The 23,490-nt window shown below is 42.1% G+C and overlaps 2 protein-coding genes and 1 long non-coding RNA gene across 3 annotated transcripts in view; 1 reads left to right on the forward strand and 2 right to left on the reverse strand.

Moving 5' to 3' along the window:
• The window catches only part of XPO5 (exportin 5), an 85,828-nt gene extending 84,223 nt beyond the window's left edge, over positions 1 to 1,605 (reverse strand). The window contains exon 1 of the mRNA XM_053304185.1: positions 1,588 to 1,605. The gene's annotated coding sequence lies outside the window, so the exon portion shown is untranslated. The remainder of the gene's footprint in view (positions 1 to 1,587) is intronic.
• Positions 1,606 to 2,509: 904 nt separating this feature from the next.
• POLH (DNA polymerase eta) lies at positions 2,510 to 22,913 on the forward strand. The gene is made up of 10 exons (XM_053304186.1): positions 2,510 to 2,999; positions 4,267 to 4,401; positions 5,221 to 5,435; positions 13,468 to 13,637; positions 16,473 to 16,576; positions 17,193 to 17,312; positions 18,799 to 18,922; positions 19,402 to 19,467; positions 20,854 to 21,026; positions 21,540 to 22,913. Exons 1-10 carry the CDS (start codon positions 2,863 to 2,865, stop codon positions 22,387 to 22,389), a joined length of 2,094 nt encoding a protein of 697 aa, XP_053160161.1. The 5' UTR covers positions 2,510 to 2,862; the 3' UTR covers positions 22,390 to 22,913.
• LOC128348512 (uncharacterized) lies at positions 10,193 to 15,932 on the reverse strand. The gene is made up of 3 exons (XR_008318231.1): positions 15,142 to 15,932; positions 11,052 to 11,211; positions 10,193 to 10,947 (listed from the first exon to the last, which is right to left on the reverse strand). It is a non-coding gene; the product is annotated as an uncharacterized LOC128348512 (long non-coding RNA).
• Positions 22,914 to 23,490: the final 577 nt, after the last annotated feature.

Here is a 23,490-nt window from a genome sequence, read left to right on the forward strand (position 1 = left end):
CCCATTCAGCCATGAAACTCACTGGGTGCTTCTGGGCCAGTAGCTTCTCTCTCAGCCTAACCTACCTCACAGGGTTGTTGTGAGGAGAGAAGGGGAAGGTGGAAATTGATGACTCACAGTTTTGCCTGCTTAACTAACTCTGAAAGAATAACGAAAGAAGGGAGGGTGTAAACTAAATTACTGCTTACCCTTTAATAACCTATATACTTTAAAATTACTTTCAGTTCTTCCTTACTATTGATTCCAGGCTGTAACCTGTCTAAATATAATGCTTCCCTTATCTTTCTTTTGAGCACACACTGTTCAGACTCTAAGATGCTCACTTTAAGAGACATTGTTTGTCCATTGTGCTGATTTTTCATATAACCCAACCATGGCCTTTCCCTGTTTATGTTTGACATCTGCTAGGTGTTCTTTGACACCTATGTAACCCAATGTCTTCCTGTTTCCCCTTTATAGTTATACAGGTAATTTTGTAAATAACTCCTTTTTGCTTACAAATCCCTTCCCCATTTTCACAGACTGGGCAGGCTTTAATTTTGCACCTTTTATCATATAGTCTAGAGCTTACTAACTGTTGTCTCAAAGTCTTGGTGGCTGTGCACACTACATTATTAGCCTTGATCCCATGTGTTCTTAAACCTTTCTGGCATTGCCTAATAAAATAGTTAGAGATAAAGGAGATCTTAAGCACAGGTAAACCTGCCACAGATTTGGATCCCCCTGTTCTTCTTAAGGGGAATTTATACCCATTTGTTTCTGCTTTAAAAATCTATGTTTTGAAATTGGTTTTATATTGTTTTAAGCAGTGCATTTTAAATGATGTTTGTTTTTGTGTTTTCTAAACTTGTTTTGCACCACCCAGAGCCTTTGGATGGAGCAGTCTAGAAATGTAATAAAATAAATATCTGAAATGTGGCTATCATGATACAGAGTATCTTTAATTTCCCCATCTCCGTCTTGGGTATGGGAATAATACCACCCTAGATTACAGGATTCTAGTCCTCAGACAGTATCTGTCAACGCCTGCCAGTCTGCAATATGAAGATACTAACAGTGGACTACATTACTGAGAGCCACCTAATGACGCTGTGGGGAAATGACTTGACTAGCAAGCCAGAGGTTGCCGGTTTGAATCCCTACTGGTATATCAGGCAGCAGCAATATAGGAAGATGCTGAAAGGCATCTCATACTGCATGGGAGATGGCAATGGTAAACCCCTCCTGTATTTTACCAAAGACAACCACAGGGCTCGGCGGTTGCCAGGAGTTGACACCGACTCGATGGCACGCTTTACATTTACGTTACACTACCTGCTTGTTATAAGGCACTCAGCCAGAGCGCACCCTGCTCTGCAATAGAGCAGCATGGTGTAGTGGTTAGAGTGCTGGACTAGGACTGGGGAGACCCGAGTTCAAATCCCCATTCAGCCATGATACTTGCTGGGTGACTCTGAGTCAGTCATTTCTCTCTCAGCCTAACCTACTTCACAGGGTTGTTGTGAGGAGAAACTTAAGAATGTAGTACACTCTGGGATCCTTGGAGGAAGAGCAGGATATAAAATGAAATAATAATAATAATAATACCAGGATAACAGTACTGGACTGTTACTATGATTGAATCTCGGCCTTCTCCCAACACTTGCACGATGGGAGTAAGAGAGCCTGAATTTGAAAGAGTTTGAAAGAGCATTGTTGTTGCTGCTTCTACTTCGGAGGGGGGTGGCATGCTGCTGCCAAATCGGTACAAAGATAAAATCTACTTTTCTCCATTGTTTGCTGTAGGCATCTTCTCACTTTAACTCCTCCAAGAGACAGCAAAATAGTGTGGAGTCTCTAAGAGACAGCAAAATAGCTAGGAGAAGAAGATGACGTCTGGTCTGATTGATTGATTTAAGTGTCATGAAGTCGGTGTCGACTCTTGGTGACCATATAGATAGATTCTCTCCAGGATGATCTGTCTTCAACTTGGCCTTTAAGGTCTCTCAGTGGTGCATTCATTGCTGTCATAACAGAGTCCATCCACCTTGCTGCTGGTCATCCTTCAACTTTTCCCAGAATTATGGACTTCTCAAGGGAGCTGGGTTTTCGCATAATGTTTCCAAAGTATGTTAGCCTGTTCATTTGTGCCTCGAGTGAAAATTCTGGATTGATTTGTTCCATGATCCATTTGTTTGTTTTCCTGGCTGTCCATGGTAACCTCAAAAGTCTCCTCCAGCACCAAAGTTCAAAAGCATCAATAATTTTTCTGTCCTGCTTCTTCAAAGACCAGCTTTCGCATCCATAGAGTGTCAAGGGCAAAACCATCGTTAGAACGATTCTAATCTTTGTAGGTATAGACGGGTCACGGCATCTAAATATCCTTTCCAAGGCCTTCATTGCAACCCTACCATGTGCTGGTCTGCGGCGTATTTCTTGACTGCTGGATCCTTTACTGTTGAGGGGAAAGGAAATGTCTGTCTAGCATGTTTAATGTCTATGATCTCACCGGTTTGGGGGGAGGGGACACGTGTCACGGAGTCCCTGAAAGAATGACGTAACCTTAATTCCTCGACGACGGAACGGGGAGGTCCTTTTTACAGCCGATTTTGTAGGCAAATTTGCTCTTAAGACTCTGTCTCCCAGCAGGCATTGCTGCTAAAGCATCGTTAACGGCCTTTGAGGCCTGGAGGAAGTGGGAGGGTACGCTGGGAGTCGTGGTTTTTCTTCATTTCGAACAGAAGTGCTGGCGGGAACTTGAGTGGTAGAGGAAATCGTTACCCAACTCGGCTAGAGACCGCTTCAAACGGACGGCTTCCATTTTGTTCTCCCGCCAGTGTGTTTCTCTTTTCTCTTGTTCTTTTGGGTTTTGTGACGCTCGTGATGTCTCGCGGGCAGGAGCGAGTGGTGGCGCTGGCGGACATGGACTGTTTCTTCATGCAAGTGGAGCAGCGCCTGGATCCCAGTCTCCGTGGCAAGCCGTGCGCCGTAGTGCAGTACAAGGCGTGGAAAGGCGGCGGGTAGGACGAACTCGAACCTCCCCGTCTCGTCTGCATGCAGCGTCTCTGTGAACTGTCCCCTTTGCTAAGCAGGGTCTGCCCTGGTTGCATTGGAATGGGAGGCTGCATGTGAGCTCTGTAAAATCTTCCCCTCAGGGGATGGTGCCGCTCTGGGAAGAGCAGCTGCCCCAGAAGGTTGCAAGCTCCCTCCCTGGCGTCTCCAAGTCAGGGCTGAGAGAGACTCCTGCCTGCAAGCTCAGAGAAGCCGCTGTCAGTCTGTGTAGACAATACTGAGCTAGATGGACCCACGGATCTGACTCAGTATATGGAAGCTGCCTAGGTGGTTGTGTTGGAGTCGTGAGGGGGAGCAGAGCGGGCTAGAACCATTCTGGAAGTGGGGGATGCCTTGTCTGAATGCCTCCCCCCAATAAACAACTCCTGGCAAGTAAAATAAGGCGGGTGGGTAGGCAGGATCTAGCACATCGTTTCCCTTGGGTGGAGCTCTTCATGAGAGGATCAGAAAGAGCATCCCCCTCATCTGTTGACCAAAGTTCATCCCCCTGCCACCTCTTGTGTATCAGACAGACCCTGTTCCCAGCCATAAGCGGGGCAGTGGAGGGGATGTCTTATGTGCTGTCAATTGCCTTGACTCCAGTGGCTTGCTTGTTGTTTCAAAGTGCAAGTGTGCTAGGTCTGCAGTAGACCAGGTTCCAGCTCTGGCCCCACAGGTTTTTCTGGACCAGTGATCTGTCTGCTCACTGCTTCCTGTGACACACTGAGCATTGAGCTCTGTCTCCCTCCAGCCCTGCACTGTTGCCCCTTGGATAGGGAGCCTGGAACAACAGTTTTAGTTTCTGTCCATCTCCTGCCTGAGATAGTTTCATTGGTTTCATCCAGGCAGCAAAACATAAAACCTACCATACTAGGATCTACTTTCCACAGATCATTTTGTGAATTTCAGTACATGACATCTTAATGATTTGAGCACTCTTATCCAGACACTAGTTATGCTTAGTATATTGTGTGCCCCACATCTCCTGCCGCCCCAGTATCCTCACCAGGCTTTTAGTAATAAATGCATTTGCTGCCTGAAGTGGATAAAACTAACCTTTTCTGGTGAGGGTGGAAAAGCCTAATAATCTGTTTACAGTTTTTATCTTAACACACACTAATTTTCTAGAAGTTTAATTATCTAATGCCAAACCAGAAATGGACAGGAAAAGGTGTAGTTGGAATGTGCCTTTATCCATCAGTTAGTGGCTATACATTTTCCACTTATCCACCTCAGGTTAATTGCTGTGAGCTATGAAGCTCGTGCTTTTGGAGTTGCCAGGCATATGTGGGCTGCTGATGCCAAGAAGCTGTGCCCAGATCTTTTGTTAGCTCGAGTGCCAGAGGCCCATGGCAAAGCAGATCTCTCCAGGTAAGTATGGAATTGATGCTCTCTTGCAACTCCTTTTGTGTAAAATTATGATTGCATTTTGTCTTAGTTGATTTTGGACCTTTCTGGAGCAAAATAAGTTTTATTATTGTTACTGATGGGCGTGCTTGTTGCTTTAGTGTTTAGGCCTGTTTTTTGGAAATCTTTAGGAAGTATATTTTTCTGGAAGTCCTAATCGGGATACAGATTGTTCTGTCTTGTTCTTCATGCAGCTGCCTCTCTAGAATTAAGCAGTTTGCTTCTTGCAGATTGGATCTGTGATGTAGTCACTAATTAAGATGCAGGTGCTCTCCATGATATCCCGCATAGCCATGCCTACCCAACAGCTACCCTTCCACCTAGAAAGATGCAATAGAAGTCAAGGATAGGTTCCTAATCCTACAAAACCTGAACTTCATGTGGTTATTTATCAAGAAGAGCAGTCTAGATTGTCAACTACAAAGGGTGGAGGGTACTCCTTGTAACAGAAGACAGGAAGAGTGGTAATGAAATCAGTTGTAGCCTGATAATCAGTTATGTAACAAACTCTTGGAATAGCAAGAGGAACATCATAATTCCATTTAGAAAGCAAAGGGCTTTCCTGAGACCCCGTAGCATTACACAACTGGATTGGACTGAGTCTATTAAGTCTCTAAGTATATTGATAGAGAGTAAGACAGGAATCCTGTTAACAGCATGGAAGAAATGGTATACCATTTGTGGTGGCTGCCTGTTAACTAGCAAACCAGCAACATAGCTACCCCAGTTAGAAGAGAGTAAGTAATGGAAATATCAGTGCATCTTTGTGTCCTCCTTCCACAGATACCGGGAAGCCAGTGTGGAGATCATGGAAGTGATGTCACGCTTTGCTGTAATTGAACGTGCCAGCATTGATGAGGCCTACATGGACCTAACAAGCGCTGTGCAAGAAAGACTTCAGAAACTACAAGGCCAACCTATTGGAGTAGAACAGTTGGCAACTACATATATCCAGGGATTTCCAGATAGCTTTACTGCAGAGAACACTCACAACAAAGGTACTGCATAGCTTTAGACATGCTATGTTTGAAATTTGCCTACAGAAGAGCACAGTAATGGTGTGGTAATCCACAAATCCCGATATTTTTCTTCTGCTTTAGCATTACAAAGGGTACAAAAGGCTTGAAAGGATGGTAAGATTTAACGAAATGTTAACATGGCTTTGGAAGGTGATGGATGAGGCAGTGCAACAGTTTGTTGTCAAGTTACATAGGAATCAGAAGGTAGGGGAGGTTGTGTCACCATTGAAGATGCATGGCTGATAGTGGAGCGCTAATCCTAATTAGGTGATAATCACACAAAAGCCTCATAGATCAGGCAAAGACTACAAATGCAAACTCTGAAAGGGAAATGCTGCAGGGCTCACATCAGGTTCTCAAATCCTACTTTGAATCTAGAGAGAGCTCACAACTGTCAGTGAACTCCTGCTCTGATGACTAGGAGCTCATAATGGTGCCCAATCAACTCTGCTGCAACCCTCACCAACTTTGCAATTCTCCTTTTTAGAGGATATGGTCAAACAGTTTAAAATCCTTAAGCAAGAATTAACAGATTAATGGCAAGATAGTTTTAAACCACTGGAAAATCGAATCTCAGCGGAATTACTAATACTGTCAATGAAGCTCTCAGCTTAGGCATAGCTCACATGCCTGCCATTCAACCTCTATAAAAATCAAAGCTAGAGTTAAACTTGAGGATTTGGACAACAGGGAGCACCATCAGAATTTATTATTTAGTGGGATAAAAGACTGAACACAGGATATAGTTGCATTTTTGGCAGCATCTCCTTGACTTACAGCTTAGCGATGACATAGAAATTGCCCACAGATGACATAGAAAGAGCCATCTTCCTAAATCCTCAGATCCAGACCAAGAGTGATCATAGCTTATTTTCAAAAATTTACCCCAAAAGAAAATATATGGTCTAGTCTCTCTGTTCTGTTTCCAACATCATGACTCCCCCGTGTTTTTTTCTTACAACATCTCAGCATTGAGACTTGGAAAATTTTGCCCATTCACACTTATTTTTCAAAGCGCCACAATAAAGTATCACTGAGGATATCCATTTTGCCGTCTTATTTCCATGGATGGCAAAACCTATGCAGCTTCTCAAAGAAAAGAATTAATAGAAATATTCTGTGTACTTATCTGGTCCAAAAGGTTCTGCTTAACCTGATGAAGAAACATTCATCTCCTACTCCAAGCAGAACAGTGTCTAGCATCTAAGAAAGAAGTGCTCTAGAAAAATAGGCAACCGACACCATCTTAAAGAATCACAGTCACGCTGCCATTTTCTATGCTTGCCTATATCCTGTAACATTGCCTCAGCTGTTTTGCTCAAATGTGAGGTTTGCTTTACTCATGTAGGATCACTGTCAGTTTAAAAAGCTCTTATGCTTATTATTATATAACTTCAAACTTAGTTGGGATGTTTGTCCCTGCAGTGTTCTCTTTCTTCCTCCCCACTACTCTTCCAGTTTCAGGAGATCTTATTTCAGTGTATCCCTTCTTCAGCCTCAACCCCATTCATGCAGCAAATATTCACACGTTTTAAATTGCTGTTTGTTTTTCTTTTGTTTTTGGTTTGGAATTGCTCTGTCATTACCTACATTTTGCGTCATAAGTAATGAGTTAACATTTTTAACTCTTAATGTCAGTGGTGTGGGAGATCCCATCATGCGCAGAAGAGTCCCTAAACATATTCTAAGCAACAACCCAGAAATTATGTTCTCCAAAGGATTCATGCTTGGGGTAAGAATTCAAAAGATGAGCTCACACGTTTCTCTTTAGGTCAGCAGTTCATCACCCCAGGCTCTGCCAGAGCACAAGGTGTGGCTATCTTTTTTTTACTAAATCACACACCATTATCTCCCCTAATATCTAAAGAGTCCCTAAAGTTAGGTCAGAGGTGTATCTAGGGAAAATAGCACTGAAATTGCCCCACCCCCTGAAATTGCCCCATTTGCCTCAATTTACTGCCCAAATAATGGACAGCACTTCTCCTTATAATCGGCTTTAGCTAAACTAAATAAGTTTAGAGGGCTAAATCATAATAGGAGACCTAAACGTAGTTCACGCAGGTTCCTGCTGGGGCGGGGAGGGTCCCAAGAATCCCTGCGCAGCACCAGCATGCACATGGTGTCCGCACATGTGTGGGCGCCACTTCTGTGGTCAGCAACACCATGCTGACCATGCAAATGGTGCATGCGTGGACGCCATGTGTGTGCTGGTGCCTTGTGGGGATTCTTGGGACCCGCTCCAGCAGGAAGCTGCATGGGGTGGCAGAGAGCAGGTGAGGACTCTTTCTTAAAGCTCCTGGGTCCCACTTCCAAATTGTGCTCGAACCACAGTTCATGCACATCCCTAATCTTTACGGGATCCCCACTGGGACAAACTTCTAAATAACAACATCAAAGATTACTAGATAGAATACAACAATCCTTCTCTCTCAAAACTGTTATAAGTGCTGCAGCAAATGGTTCCATAAATCTCTCAGACCATGCATCTGTCTCTGTCACCTTAAAATGCTGCCCAGTTCAGCCAATTTCCCCTATCTGGTGGCTAAACCCATTACTTTTTGATAATCGGGAGATTCTTGAGAGATTAAGACAAACTGTTTCACAATGCGTCGTTATTAATCCTATTCTTTATTTTTTTGTCACATGGGATGCCAGTTGTCACATGGGATGCCATGAATGCCATTTTCAGAGGAGAATGCATAGAAGAATTTAAGAAAAAAACAACTCTGATTTTTATATACCCTTCAAAAGGACATCACTCTCCTTGAAAAGCAACACAAGTCCTCTGCCTCTAGCAAGGTTTACCAGAAATTTACACAAAAAAGAAAAGAGTTAGAAGCCATAGAATGCAATAAAATAGCCACCCAGCTGTTGAACTTATAGCAAAAGTTCTATGAGCATAGTAACAAGGGCTCTAAATTACTCACAGACTTTAAAAAAAGATGTTGCAAAACAAGATAAGCTCCTTAACACCCGGGCAATAGAATTCAGTTAAATTCTCTCTATATATCTATATAACATCCATATAATAATGGAGTATATATATATTTGGGGTATTTTAGTCTAAGCTATATGTGTTGATATGGTATTGTCCCTTTATATATTTTGCATATTATTACAATTTTTATATTTTCACATAGACATGTATAGAGGTTTTAATTTTTGTATATCTTTTTGTTTATAGACATTCCTTGAGAGAGATTCTTTTCAAAACATGTTGGAATAAATATATATTTTGGATTTTATTTTTGTCAGCTGCTTTTGCATAGTGTATGGAACCATCACATTGGTTATTGATCCTTTATTTCATTTGGTCCCCTTTTGCCTCTGTTATTTGTCTTAGCAATAGAGCTTCTAGGAGACAATCCCAATATTAAAGGTGTATTGGTTAATGGCAAATAACAAAAAATAAGTTTATATGCTAATGTCATAGCTCTCATCCTTACCAACCCAATAAGAACTTTTCCCTTTCTTCAACTGGAGCGAAATATCTGTGTGTTAATATTGGCCATAAAGTCTGAGAAACTTTAATTACATTCTCTGGCATCCCAAGACTCTAAAGTTATCTACTATGTAGGAGTAAAAATTTCCAAAAACCTTTCTTTAAATAATCTGAATAACTCACCCACCCTTGATCATTAAGTTTATAAAATCATGTAATAAGCCCTACCTCTCATGGCTTGGTCACACAGCAGCTGTTAAAATGTTTTTGTTACACAAACTTCTATTTTTATTTCAGGTACTCCCTTAGATGGCATAAGCTTCTTTCTTCTATACATGAAAACAAAAAGCCTAGACTATCTCACGGTGCCTTCTACTAAAACTCTGGTGTGAGGGATCTGGGTATTCCCAACCTATTCCCAACTTTTGGGCATACTATGAGGCAACACAGCTGAGGAATATTATCTGGTTTGCAGCTGACTGAGCTCTGGTTCTTGCTGGAGATTCCTAATCAATATGTTGTGCTAACAAAAAGTTTTTTGTTCTATCCCAATCCTTTCAATAATTCATCCTTCAGCAGGAGCCCTTCCTTAAATGCTACTTTGAAGACTTAGAAGAAGTGGCAAACTCGCCTCTCCCCTTCCCCACATCTTTTCTCTTATACTGGTATTGGATCATCCTAACGTCTGTTCTCCTCAGGAATACTCAAAGAAATCACTCAGCAGACTTGGTTGTTGCTAGATTAAAAGATCTTTACCAAAACCACACTTTAACTTCTACAGAACAGTTGAAGTTCAAATTTTCCTAAACAATAACCTCATTTGTTTCCTACTTCTACAACTCTGGTCTTTCTTATTTGCAGCCCAAACTGCTCAATCAGCCATTGGACAACTTACCAAATTTGAAGCTTTAATACTAGAAGCAACCTTGCCATTCAAAGGATTAACCTCAAAACTTTACAATATTTTGCTTGGTCAACCAACCACCTCCCTAATAGGTTTAAAAATTGTTTGGAGGAAAATCATCTCTATTGTGGGGCAAAAGATACTTATTTCTACCTATGGTGGTCATGCCTCCAAGTCACATTATTTTGATAATTGATATTTTTAGAGATGGGCAAAATTACTGATCAATAAATCAAACTACACTCCCAACTTGTGATCTTAAGCATCTTTGCTAATGAAAATAAACACATTTTCTCAGGAGACTTGATTTTATATATATACTATATGCTCATTGCAGCTAGACTGATTTTTGCAAGAAACTGGAAACACAAAACACTCTCACTAAATGAATGGTATATTAAACTTTGGTTTATTGCTACTGTTGAAAAATAGAAAAATTCTCTTCATTTTTGCCTGGGTCAGTCGTAGTCTAACTCCTTCTATGAGACTTGGCAGGTCTTTGCTTTCATCAACCAAAAAAGTCTTTAGAATGTCACCACCTTCTCAGTACGCCAGAGCCTGGAAAGAGACTTACTCTGACTGACTCGGATCTTTTGAACTGATTTCTCACTCCTTATCTATAAGAATCTTAATTTCCATTTGTCATAACTCATAAAAATAGCAATCCCCACCAATTATTTATTTTTGTTCTTATGGTTGCTTCTCAGTGGTTTTTTCTCTTTATTTTATTTATTTATTTATTTAATATATTTTTATACCACCCTAAACTTACGTATCTTTGATTATAAATGTTGTAATACTCAGTTTTTTGTAACTGATATGGCAATATAACAATAATAATAATACAATATTTTTTAAAAATAATGGATCTCCAGGGTTTCATATGGGTATTTCCCAGTCCTACTTGCAGATGCCAAGGACTTAATCATGCAAAGCGGATGCTTTTTCAGGTATCTACAGTCCTTCTGCATGATACACAAGTTGTAGCATGCTTCCTAGAAAAGTATCATTTCTATATCTGGTCACTTTCAAATACCTGGGTGCACTATTTATACCAGTTTTTGAAGCCAGTAAAGTACAGATTAACCAGACCTCAACAAAATGTTGCCATGACGGGGGTTGGAAGGTGGAGGCTGCATGTTGGCCTGCAGGTAAGAGAATAGCAACAGGGAAAGGTTATTAGCCTACTACTGTAAAGCCAGCAGTATGATAGATGAGCATTAGATCAGTCTTATTTCTAACCACTCACTTGGTCAACCTGGACTTTACATCCAGACGGTGATGGGGCTCGTTACATTTTTTTGGTTTGTTGTTTCCATTTTTCACCAAGTCTCTGCAGACCATGGTGGATTCAGCAGTACTTGAAGTACTGATAGCACTCTTCATGGCTAGCTACTGCTGGCCATAACCTTTAAAAAAAAAATCTAGAATGAGGCAGGAAATTATCATCACGGAGTCATTTTGTGCCTTATGTGAGAGTAAAAGATGGCAGCTGGCAGCAGTCAGTTTCCAGAAGCACTATCTGTGCTTTAAACATTGCTGAATTTGCCACTGCCCACAGAGGCCCAGCAAAAAATGGCAGAAAAGAATAAAATCTTCTGTGGGCTGCTATATTTCTGTGGGCCACATGACGAGGCTGCAGCAGAGAACTGGAATAGCGGCAGTAGAAACTGTCAACACTGAGATATTTTGAGAGAGCTTATTGTTTGAGCTTGTGTAACTTGCACAGCACGTTTCTGCTTAGCACCATCATCATTTTTTAGCTATAAAGACCATGTATGACAGAATTCATTATAAAACATATGGCTATATTTACAACTCTTGCTGCTGTTATAATAAAAGAAGAAAACAGGAACAGCGCACTGGCAATATATTAAAAAGTAGATCCCGACACATTTCGAGTGGAACATTTCCTCGAAACGTGTCAGGACCAACCTTTTAATAAACTTCTAGTGCACCAATCGTTTTCTTTCTTCGTTCCTTTCGGCATGGTGCTCTCTCCCCTCCCCCCCGCCCCCCGGTATGTGCTTCCTTCACTAATGTTAGGTTAGCCTTTCAAGAGTGAGTGGTGTGGCTGCTGCATAGGTTAATTGTATAAGACGATCAAGTTATTTTATAGTGAGAACTGTGTGTGTTTGATAACTGCAGTGGAGAGACCCCTGCTGGTGGAAAAGGGAAATCTCACTTAGAATGCTGAGGGATAGGGACCTGCACGAACCAAGGTCTGTGACAGGTTTGGCGCCATGGGGAGGGGAACAGGGAGTGGGATCTTTAAGAAAAGAGCAGCTCCTCACTTGCTCTCCGCCACCACATGCAGCTTCCTGCTGCTGAAGCTCTTTTCCCAAGTACCTGCACATGGCACCAGCACACACATGGTGTCCGCGCATGTGTGGGCACCATTTGCATGGTGAGATGGTGTTGCTGACCACACAAATGGTGCCCACGCATGTGCAGACACCATGTGCATGCTGGTGCTGTTCGGAGGTATTTAGGACAAGCACTACCGCAGCAGGAAGGTTCATACAGCAGTGGAGAGCAGGGTTGGTTGTTGTTTTTTTAAAGATCCCGCTCCCCTCCCTGCAGCACTGAACCTGCGCATGAACCTCCGTTTGTGCACATCCCTACTGGGGGAAGGCCGATGACAGTTTCAAGGAGGAAGAGTTAAGATCAGCTGGTGGTTGTAGGTTGAGGAGAGAGGTTGAGAAAGGGACTAAGAAGTTGAAAGCTTGTTCTGGACTTTATCTCTTGAACTGATGATGGGTCTTCTCTCGTACTGAGAAAAGGTAGCAAGGAAGGGCAGGTGGCCTAGACTGCCCTCTGAAGCCTGTCGCCTCTTTGGTCAAGGGTTGTTCTGAGGGAATGATCAGAGGGAAAGGGGGGAAATAAAAGATCAAGCTCTAGGCACAATTCCCACAAGAATACAGAGGGAGAAGGGAGGAAAGAACTGTTTCTACGGATGTATGTGTAACCAGGATTAACGAAGCCATTATGCGTACCTCTTGTAAGTGTAAGTATTAAGTACTTGGATGAAGCAAATAAAAATCTTGTTTGATTTCCTCAAGAGTTGTTCCTCCCCCATGTTATCTGAAGGGGAAAACCCTAAGGAAAGGGAATATTGATTTCAGATACTGAGGTATTTTGTTTTTGTTAAATCTGAGTGGTGGTAGCAAAAATGTTCCTGGGCACAGGGAGAATTTCCCCCCCCCAATAACAATCTGCTAAGGTGCTTTCTGGCTGCTTTGTGTTTTTTCTTTTCTTTTTCAGATTTCCCATAGCACTGCATGTTTTGAGGAGAGGAGAGCTGGTCTTGTGGTAGCATGCATGACTTGTCCCTTTAGCTAAGCAGGGTCCACCGTGGCTGCATATTAATGGGATACTAGAAGTGTGAGCACTGTAAGATATTCCCCTCAAGGGATGGAGCCGCTCTGGGAAGAGCAGACAGTTCCAAGTTCCCTCCCTGGCATCTCCAAGTAGGGCTGAGAGAGATTCCTGCCTGGAACCTTGGAGAAGCCGCTGCCAGTCTGTGAAGACAATACTGAGCTAGATGAACCTACGGTCTGACTCAGTATATGGCAGCTTCCTATGTTCTGTTACTTAGCTGTGCTAATTACTCATCAGGTAAGATTGGAGACATGTGCTTTGTTGAACTTTGTGTTCCTTTGTAGAAGAGCTGCGACAGTGTGGTTTGCACCAGTGGCTTGAGTCATTGCCCTTTGGAGATCCCAGCAATCCAAAGCTGCAGCTGACAATGGGAGCAGTAATTATGGAAGAAATGAGGGCAACTGTGGAATCTGTCACTGGCTTTACGTGTTCAGTTGGAATTTCTCACAACAAGGTGAGTGGTTCCTGTTTTGAATTCAGCATGGCTAAATGAATGTAGCTCTTGGTCTGTCTATATTTGAGTCCGTCTAAATGGATTATTACCCATTAGACTTAAATGGTAGTCTAAATAGATTTAATTACCATGTCAATAAACCACTTTAGGATTATTTTAATGAAAGGCAGTATATAAATTAAACAATAAATTAAAAAATTATTACTGTGGTTTTCTGGAAATTTTTTCCAGTGTCCTAGATCAGTTAGGAACTGACTTAATGTGTTTATTTGATTTATATTAGACTATTTTTAAACAAAAGATATGCTGTGTTAATCTTACATGTTATATAAATACCTCAAATTTTCCCTATAACTAAAACTAGCTGAGCTGAAATATTTTATTTGGAAAGTAAATCAATAAAGCAAACATTGTAGTTTAAATGTAAGGTTTAAATATCTATATTATTAATTCTCAAAGACGGGCCATGTGTGGGGACGTGGCAGAAAGGAAGCGATTGGCTGACAGAGGGGGTGGAGGTGATTGGCTGACAGAGTTCACAAGCAGAAGGACCTGATTGGGCAGTGGAGATTCCATAAGCAGATAGTGAGAAGGAGCCTGTGAGAGCAGAACCACCATGGTGATTGGGCAGTGGGGATTCCATATGCAGATAAGGAGGAGGAGCCTGTGATGGTTAAGGTCAGTTGGAATGCAACTGTTACTGGTTGGAAGATGTTCTTGATTGTAGAGGAGAGGAATCTATAGATATATAAAAGGATAGCAGGCGGGGTCTGCAAAAAGACAGGTCGTGACTCGTGAGAGAGGAAAGAGCCCCTTCAGGAGAAGGAGGCTGCCGTTGTGTGAATTAGATGAGGAAACAAGATGATCAAAATCTGTTAACTCAGGGAGGGAAGGAGGGGAGAGAAAAAACATGAAGGAAAGGGGAAGAAAGAGTGGGGAAGAGCGAGTGGAGGAGAGAGAAAAAGAAGGGAGGGGGAAGAGAGTCAGAAGGAAGGGCAAGGGACAGGCCCGAGCCTGTCAGCAGCCTGAGGGGAATGAGCGGCCAGAGAAACCAGCAGGAGGCAGGAGAAACCGTGGGTGGTGGTGGTGGTGGAAGTGGGCCGGGCTCTGACGTCTCTGACGCCCGCCGGAAGACAGAGTAAGGGTTAAGGAGCTGAAGCAGGGGGAAGAGTCGAACTAGGGGCGCAGACGCTATGTGCCCAGTCAGCCAGTATTATCTTTATTCAAATACTTGTAAATATGTTAAGATACAGCATGCTAGCATTCTCTTCTAAAGAAAAAAATGAAGGTATTGAAAACTGTTAGCATACTGGGTTGTATTCACACCTACTGTCTCTCTACTGAGATCCCACTGGGTATAAAAGTATGAGAGCAAGTTAGATTACAAGTCTCCCTCTTTAGAAGACTGATGAGACATTGTTCAACTAGAGACAAGCTTCATCTCCTGGGAAAATCTGAGCACGATTTATGCTCTTTGTGTGGAGTGTCTGAGACAATTGATCACCTTTTGTGGGATTGTGCTTGTTTTAGTGATGAACGTGAGCTTTTCCTTTTGTCTCTTCGCTCTGTTAATCTCTATGGCAGATCTCTCCAAGAACTGTTTTTGGACCGCCAATATTGGAAGATTGCTACCTCTCTTTTGTGGAGATCCCTTAAATCGTCTCATCTTTTTGAATATTTGTGACTCCATCTCCTCCTTTTGAACGTTTGTGTATATTTTTTGGATCTCCAGTAGGTGGCGTTTGTGGGACCTTATGGTCCTGGTACGCCATTATCTCCTACAAGAAGAAGAAGAAGAAGATTACATTTCCTTATTAATCCTAAAATCTTTTGAGCAGTGATGCTTTTTCTCTAGTATTGTTAGAAATAATACTTCTGGCTTGCATTTGCAGAACATTGACCAGAAATTAATTTGTGTGTGCATGCAGATGCGCCTCTATCAATAAGGCATTGCTTGTTATCCCTGATTTTACCAGTTGTGGTAGTAAGCAGGCAGTGTAGTGAGTAATCTTCTTCCTGCCACTGAACTAAATAGTTGCTTACTGTTGTTATGAAAAGCAACAGGGTATAATAACGCTTGTTTCTTCTTTGATTAGAAGAACTATCTCTCTCTGAAAGGGATAATTTTACCATGCAAGCAATGTCTCATTTCATATTATTTTGAACAGTGATCTTCTAAGGACAGTGAGCATGGTTTGAAAATGAAAACAATAAATACCTTCATTAACCTGAAATTAATAACTGGTGGGCAACAGTGTTCCCTCTAACAGGGATTCCCAGATGTTGTTGATTACAACTCCCATAATCCCCAAGCAAAAGCCATTACAGCTGAGGATTCTGGGAGTTGTAGTCAACAACATCTGGGAATCCCTGTTAGAGGGGACACTGGTGGGAAACATCCAGATTAAGTTAGTCAGTAATGTCTAAGTCCTGATAGAATTAATGGAACTTGTTAGTTCCTGTCTGTTTCATTGATTTCAGTGGTGTTTAGAGTTTTCCAATGTTCCTCTGGTCCATTAGAGTTCATCTGCCAGGTCTCAGATGAAGCAGAATACAGGACAGACATTCTGAAAGTGAACTATTGGCACTAAGTGAACTATTTCCAAACTTTTCCATGGTTGGAGAGTATTAAAAACATATTGTCTGGATGTTGCTCAGTATGTTTCATAATATGTGACTGTGGAGAAGTCTGGAAACACAAACTGACAGCAGATCACTTTCAGAATGCTTGTCCTGTATTCTGCTTTTTATCTGCAATTTGGCAGATACTGAACTTTGGACCAGATGAAATTGGGAAGCCAATGTCATTAAATTTGGCTGCTTCCTCTATTCTAGGTATTAGCAAAATTGGCTTGTGGCCTCAACAAGCCTAATCGGCAAACACTGGTGTCACTGAACTCTGTCCCACGGCTCTTTAGCACGATGCCAATCAGCAACATGTAAGTAAAAAGAGAGAATCTGCTGTGTAAACCCAGGTATGATGGCATTCTTGAGTTGCAGAGGTAACATTTCTGTTCAGTATGTTTACTGTTTCGGTGAGTTCTGTGCTTGCTGTAAAAGTAAAACCAATGGTAATTGAATGACACCAATCAAAATAAGATTTAGAAAGGTCTCCAGCAAGATATATGGGAGTTGGAAATAGGGCTAGAAAAATTCTAGCATCAGATTTTTAGGAGCCAGACAGAATAAAATGTTTAGTCATTCTTACCTTGTGCAGAAATGGACAAAACGTCAATATTCTTTGTTGCCAACTTGAGTAACCAGGCATTTGGGCTGGGATTTTTCAACCTTGGTTGAAAGAGCAAATGAATTCTAAGGAGCATGTAATTTTTCTAGTTTGGGTTCTCCTGTATTATTTTCATAAGTGGAGAAGTGACTGCTTATGAATTGCTTCCTTCTTCATAGTGGGTTTACTGCCTGAATTGTAAAAGAAATTCTACATACTTCTTTGTTGCTGCTTTTTCATTTTTATCCGTGTGTCTGTTGCTTGTTATACCTTAGGAACTATAAACTGAACACTTCTACTTTTGCACTGCTTTCTCTCTTCTGCCATAGCCGCAATCTTGGAGGAAAGTTAGGTGCCTTTGTCACTGAACTTCTGGGAGTGGAGTACATGGGACAGTTGACCCAGTTCAGTGAATCACAGCTTCAGACATACTTTGGAGATAAGACTGGGTAAGTGACAAAGTAGGATTTTGGTCTCCATATGGAATTGGAATCATTGTTTGCTCATGCTGCTAAGGATTTTGCTTGGGAGATTACCTTAGCAGGTAATCTTGAACTCTGAAAGTCCCGTTTCTATTGAGAACATGAGGTGGAGAGAGGCTAAGAGGCAGTGGCTGCCAATCTTTTCATATGCACACTATTGTGTAGCAAAACAGTAATAAAACATTGCTCAGGAAAAACTATATGCAGTTTGAAATTAGCTGTTTTATGGCACTGCACTGAAGCAAAATCCAAGATAACAGAAGGAAATAAGTATTATCACAAACATTTTCCTAATCTTATATCGTCTCCCAGTAGGACACTGAACCTGATTTTACACACTTTTAATTTTTTTCCAGCTGCCTCAGCAGACAATGTCATCTTCTAAGTTGAATATATGTTGAATATGTAAACTGCCCTGAGCCATTTTTGGAAGGGCGGTATATAAATGAATGAATGGAGATTTATCCAAGTTAAGCAACCCATAATAGATCTTATTAAAATCTATTAGCCCAATGAAGCTATAGTAGAAAGGTTTTTAAAAAAACCCACCACTACCTCTCTAGGGACCTTATACTATTTTCTTCAGTAGATTTATTCCCTTCGCTGACTTCTGCCCATTTACACACACGGTGATCCATCAGGATAATCTTTCTATGTTCTTCACAGGATATTCAATATAGTCTTCACTGCTTTCCCTCACCCCACCCCCTGGGATTTCAACAAAATAGCTCAGAGCAGTAAGGTACACCAAACATAAAGGAGCAACATGCACCAGCTAGGTTGATAGAGTAAGGACTGCCCACCACCCCTAAGATGGACCAACTTTGGCTATACAGTCTGAGAATGTCTACCCAGGTTGGGCGGCCTTTACGTCCTCTGCTTGGGTCACCTGAGGGGGTTTGCACTGTTAGTGGTGGACCCTGGCTCTCAAGTTCCTCTTCATATAGACTGTTAACCATGCTGTTTTCCCTGAACTCATGGACACCTACAGAGCAGTGGCTGAGAGCCAAGTGCTGGCTTAGCAATCTCTCAGATTCGTTCCCCCCCCCTCATTTCCTCTTCCTCTTCCTCCCATCTGAATATTGTGGAACAAGACAGAAGTAGAACTCGGAGGGGCTTGTTCCCACAGGAGGATGTACACAAGTCTGTTTTGCAAATCCCTACCTACTACAGTGAGTGGGAGGTGCAATCCATTCAGGAATGTCTTAAATTCCTGTAGGAAAAGCTGTACTTCAAGAAGGCTTTTGGTGTTAGATTGAAGTTATTTTCCCTGTTGGCCTGCATTTTGTTAACTTGGAACTGGTTTAATACTTTGCTATCACTGTGTTTTTATTTTTGTTGATACTTGTTAGCTGCTTTCGGTTCTAATATGAGAAAACCAGAGAATGATTTTTTTTAAAAATCAATAGGGAGATGTATTTTATTAATTCAAATCTTCATGTGTGATTTGCAGCTCCTGGTTGTATGACTTATGCAGAGGGATTGAGTATGAGCCTGTTAAACCTAGACAGTTGCCAAAGTCTATTGGCTGCAGTAAGAACTTCTCTGGATTAGCAGCTTTGGTTACTCAGAAACAGGTAAGAAAGTTTGCAGATAGAATCACTTGAGGATAGTAGTCAAGATTGGAAAATGCCGTGCATGTTGCTGCCCCCTTTCTCTGGGTCAAACCTGCTAAGGTAATCATTTCTCCTTGCTCTAAAATGCAGTAAAGAGGTAATTGGATAACTGCTTGGAAGAGTTCAATTGGTGGTGGGAGGGGGTGAGTAATATACTGATCTATAAGGTAATATAGAAGAGGAGTTATTTTTTGGTCCATGAACTGTGTGGTGCTTGTAAACAAGGTCCTCCATCTTTGCTGGTATAGATTTGGTAGCCCCAAACCCTTCCCCTGCAGGTCTTGTTCCATAGCAACATTTCTGATGTGTTAGAGATTTGAGAGGTGGTGTTTGTATTTAGTCTTCATCTAATCAAAATGATACATGAACATTGCTTGCTTGGGCTTATGTTAGCAGTATATTGAACAGTTTCCTAATAACTGACATAATCCTGCTTGTAGATACAATACTGGATTTTGCAGCTGGCCTTAGAGCTAGAGGAGAGGCTAAACAAGGACCGAGATCAAGTAAGTGATTGTGAGGGGGGGGTGGCCTTCCTAGTTCCTTGAATAGTTGCTGCTCAAAGGAGATGTTTGAACTGGGCCTAGAGGTTGGCTCTGATGCAGTTTCTTGATAGCTAGAGAATGAAGCTATGGATGCCACCTGTATGTAACTTCCTAGAGATCTGAAGCATTTAAGTTATCTCCAGCAAATCCAAGAATTGGGAGGAATCAATTAAGTGACTTGCTAGAGACAGGAATTAACAGTAAAACTGATAATGCTTGTGCTTGGCTTCAGGCAAGTCCTTCTGAGGGTTGTTATGGGATGCTTTCTCATCTGGCCCAGATGTTCTGGAGTGCTGGTAGTCCTTGCAATTGTGGCATGCTACTTCTGCCAGTTCAAATGGTCTGGGTACAGCTATCCTAGTTTCTTAATCATAGTTCAGGTGTACTGGTGTGGATATTGAGTTGTATCCAAATAAAGTTAGTCATGACTAAGCACTACTGCAGTCAATGGGACTTCAGTTGGTCATGTCTTACTTAACTTGTTTCATTGATTTCAGTGGTGCTTAGTCATGACTGGCTTTCTTTGGATAGAACTCATTCTATTCTAGATGTAGCATACAAAGCCAATATAATGCAGTAGGTAGAAAGTTGGGTTTGGAAATAGGAAAGCAAGTTCAAATACCCGCTCAGCCATGAAGCTTGAAGGGTAATCCTAGATAAGTCATTTCTCAGCCAAGCTTACCTCACAGGGTTGTCTTAATAATGGCTGGTTTGTTATATTTATATGCCGGCTGTTATAGACATATCCATGTGGTTTACATTTTTTTTAAAGGGAGGAGTTTTAAAATTTATTTATAAATCACCCCAAAAGTGAGGCATTCTTTGAAGGTAGGTCTGAATATTGAAGTTAATAATCAAGAATATTAATATTTTATTATCTATGAAACTCAAGGCAGCATACATAAAGTTCCTAGACAGCTTCCCATCCAGGCACTGACCAGACCTAGTCCTGTTTAGCTTCACCAAGGGTATTGTATCATCTGTCTTCAGACTATGTCATGTATACAAATGTGACAAGATAAAACATCATTTTAGGACATGGGCATGCACCTTCTTAGTGCTAGCTTCTGGTTTTTCCTTGATGGCAAAGATGATTAAGATGAACACCTGGCTTTTGCAGAGGATTGAGAGATTTTCTTAAAGTTCTCCTATACTTTTTTGGTATAGAGGGAGAATGATTGGGAAAAACTGGGATTAAGATATGTATTGGAACATACTTGGATTAATCCAGGTTGCCATCTACTGTCCACTTTAGACATCCCATAAAAACTAATCAGAAGCTCTTGGTATCTTGAGTATGTCCAGCTAGAATTCCTCAAATATAAATTTTTCTTCCCCTCCCAACAGAACAACCGGGTAGCTAAACAGCTGAGTATTGGGATCCGTATGCGGGGTGATAAACGTGCCAGTGCCTTATCTCGCTACTGTGCCCTGTCACACTATGATGCCCAGAAAATCAGCAGAGATTCATTTGCACTTATCCAGAACTGCAATACAGCAGGAAGCCAGCAAGCTGCATGGTGAGAATGTTTCTTCAGGACATGCTACTGGAGAGGGAAGAGTTAATTTTTATTCCAGCTACTGACTAGTACACTACAAGGTCTGTGCTAAGTGTAAGTGAAGTACTAAAGAGCTGGATAGCAGTAGTTCTTGAGGCAAAAGGAATAAGAGTTCTTGAGGCTCTGGGAATATTTGCCTCTTAACCAAAAAGGGTACTTGCACAAGATGCATGCAGAGTAACTGGTGGTATGGTGCAAGAAGGGATCCTTGAACTCTGAAGGTCTTGGGTGTAGTCACCAAATAGGAAATATTCTGAACTGTATCTGTTGCCTCATAGGTAACTGAATTAGTTTTGAAATAATGCTAAGGAAGGTGCCACTTGGCTTGAAAGCAAGCTCTTGGCAAAACTAGTGCAGAAAGAAACAAATTACAGCTTAAACTTTGGGTCAGTTTCTTCCCCTTCTGTGCTTAAGGAGTCTAGCTTTGAAACACTTCTTTCCTCGTGAAAATATCAAATCTGACTGTGTCTACAGGTTTCCTCCAATCACAGTTCTCCACCTCACTGCAAGCAAGTTTTTGGAGGGTTCCAAAGTGTCTTCTGGGAATATTACTGCCTTTCTGACAGGTGATACCCAGTGCATCCCACAGACTAGCACCAGTTCAAGCAGTCCAAATGCCAAGTCCCTTGGAAGTCCAAAAAAGGAGATCAGTAAGAAGGCAGTCAATACTATTCAGATGCTCTTTCAAAGGGCAGCAGAAAGGAAACAAGGCCAGGCTATGGTTGGGTCTTCTCTTCCTGCTGTCACTAATGTAAAGGCAGAACTATCAACATTGGAGACTGCTATCTGTCATGATAAAGGATCCATTCCTCCCATCAGCAGCCAGAGTCCAAAAGGCCATGTGGAGCTATCTATTAATAGAGGCAATTCAGACTCTTTGCAGAACCAGCTCTTTGTAGAACAGTCTCTGTCCAGTTTTCATGCAGGGCCTGTGGAAATCCCTTTGGCTAGTCATACTTACACAGCACCTTCAGAAAGACTAGAGGCCTCTTCAGAGGTACCTGATCAGTGGAAAGAAGAGAATGTGCAACCTGTTCTTGGACCTTCCTGGAAAGAAGCTGAGGGTTGGGCCCCTTCCTCCTTTTCAGAGGACCGGATGCTGTGCGAGAAATGTAACCAACAGGTATTGGTGTCAGAGTTCACAGAACACTTGGACTACCACTTTGCTGTAGAGCTACAAAATTCTTTTTTGGAATCCAGCTCCTTCAGCCCTCCAGCTAAGGGCAAAAGCCAACCCAAGACTCCCACAGGCTCTAGAGACAAACGACCAAGGCAAGACACAGTCAGGACTTTGGATTCCTTTTTTAAGCGAGTACCTCGTTAGATTGCAGCTTATTTACGCAACTGGAACATTATCTTAGAAGAAGGTGACACTTTTATTTGCCTGCATCTTTCTTGTATCCAAAACATGCCTATTCAATTATTCCCGAGTGGTGCTTTGACGACTGCAGGAACTTTTGTGTTGGGGGGAAACAGCAGTTTTGCATGCCTTCTGCAGCTCCTTTTGTTACCTTAACCACAATTTAAGATACTAGATACACAAGCCCTCTTCAGATTGATTGATCAGTGTTGCAACTCATAGAATTGCCCTTGAACATACTTATGGTGCCTACCCCTTTGAACAAACAGCACTGTAAGCGTGTTTGACAGCAGGAGTTTCTCTCTGCTTTTGCCCTCGTAAGCCTGAGTGCCCACAGTGCTCAATGGCTGAAGAGGGCTATAGTGTCAGGCTGCTACTCAAATGCTATAAACCTGCAGTTTTTGATGCAATTTGTTTTATGCTAGCAACATATAACCTCATGATTAGTTTTTGTGATGGAGCAGCAAGTAAATGCCTTTGTTCTTGAATTCTCTATTAGCAGTCTACTTGAATAGCAGAGCCATATTCTGATCCAATAAGCAGCTGTATCTAGACTGAAAGGAGTGCTGTCCTTCTGCTAGTCTGGTTCCCATAGAGAAGTAGATTAGTCTTATCATACAACCACCACCTACTCAGCACCAAAGTAGCGAGTGATGGACTACTGTGTGTAGTTCATTAGTGCTTTAAGTTTGGGTTCTGGGACTAGGGATGTGCACGGAACCAGTGGTTCTGCCGGTCTGAAGGTGGTGCGGGTCTCCCTTTAAGAGTGGAGGAAGATCACTTACCCCTCCCACTGGCGTCTGTGTTTCTTAATGCCCATTGGGGCGGCAGTGTACCTCCCTACCGCCCCTTTGCCTTTGTCTTCTGGATACGAGTGGAAGTTGCCAATGTGCTGGCGCGCACAGGCGATTTCCAGACATATCCGGAAGACGCGGGCAACGGGGCGGCAGGGAGGTACACTGCCGCCCCAATGGGGGAAAGCGGAAATGGGGTAAGTGCACCCTCCCCCGTTCTTAAAGGGAGACCCCCGCCGCCTTCGAGTCTCCCTGCCACGGTTCCGTGCAC

Source organism: Hemicordylus capensis, chromosome 1 (assembly GCF_027244095.1).
Source record: "Hemicordylus capensis ecotype Gifberg chromosome 1, rHemCap1.1.pri, whole genome shotgun sequence".
Taxonomy (NCBI): Eukaryota; Metazoa; Chordata; class Lepidosauria; order Squamata; family Cordylidae; genus Hemicordylus; species Hemicordylus capensis.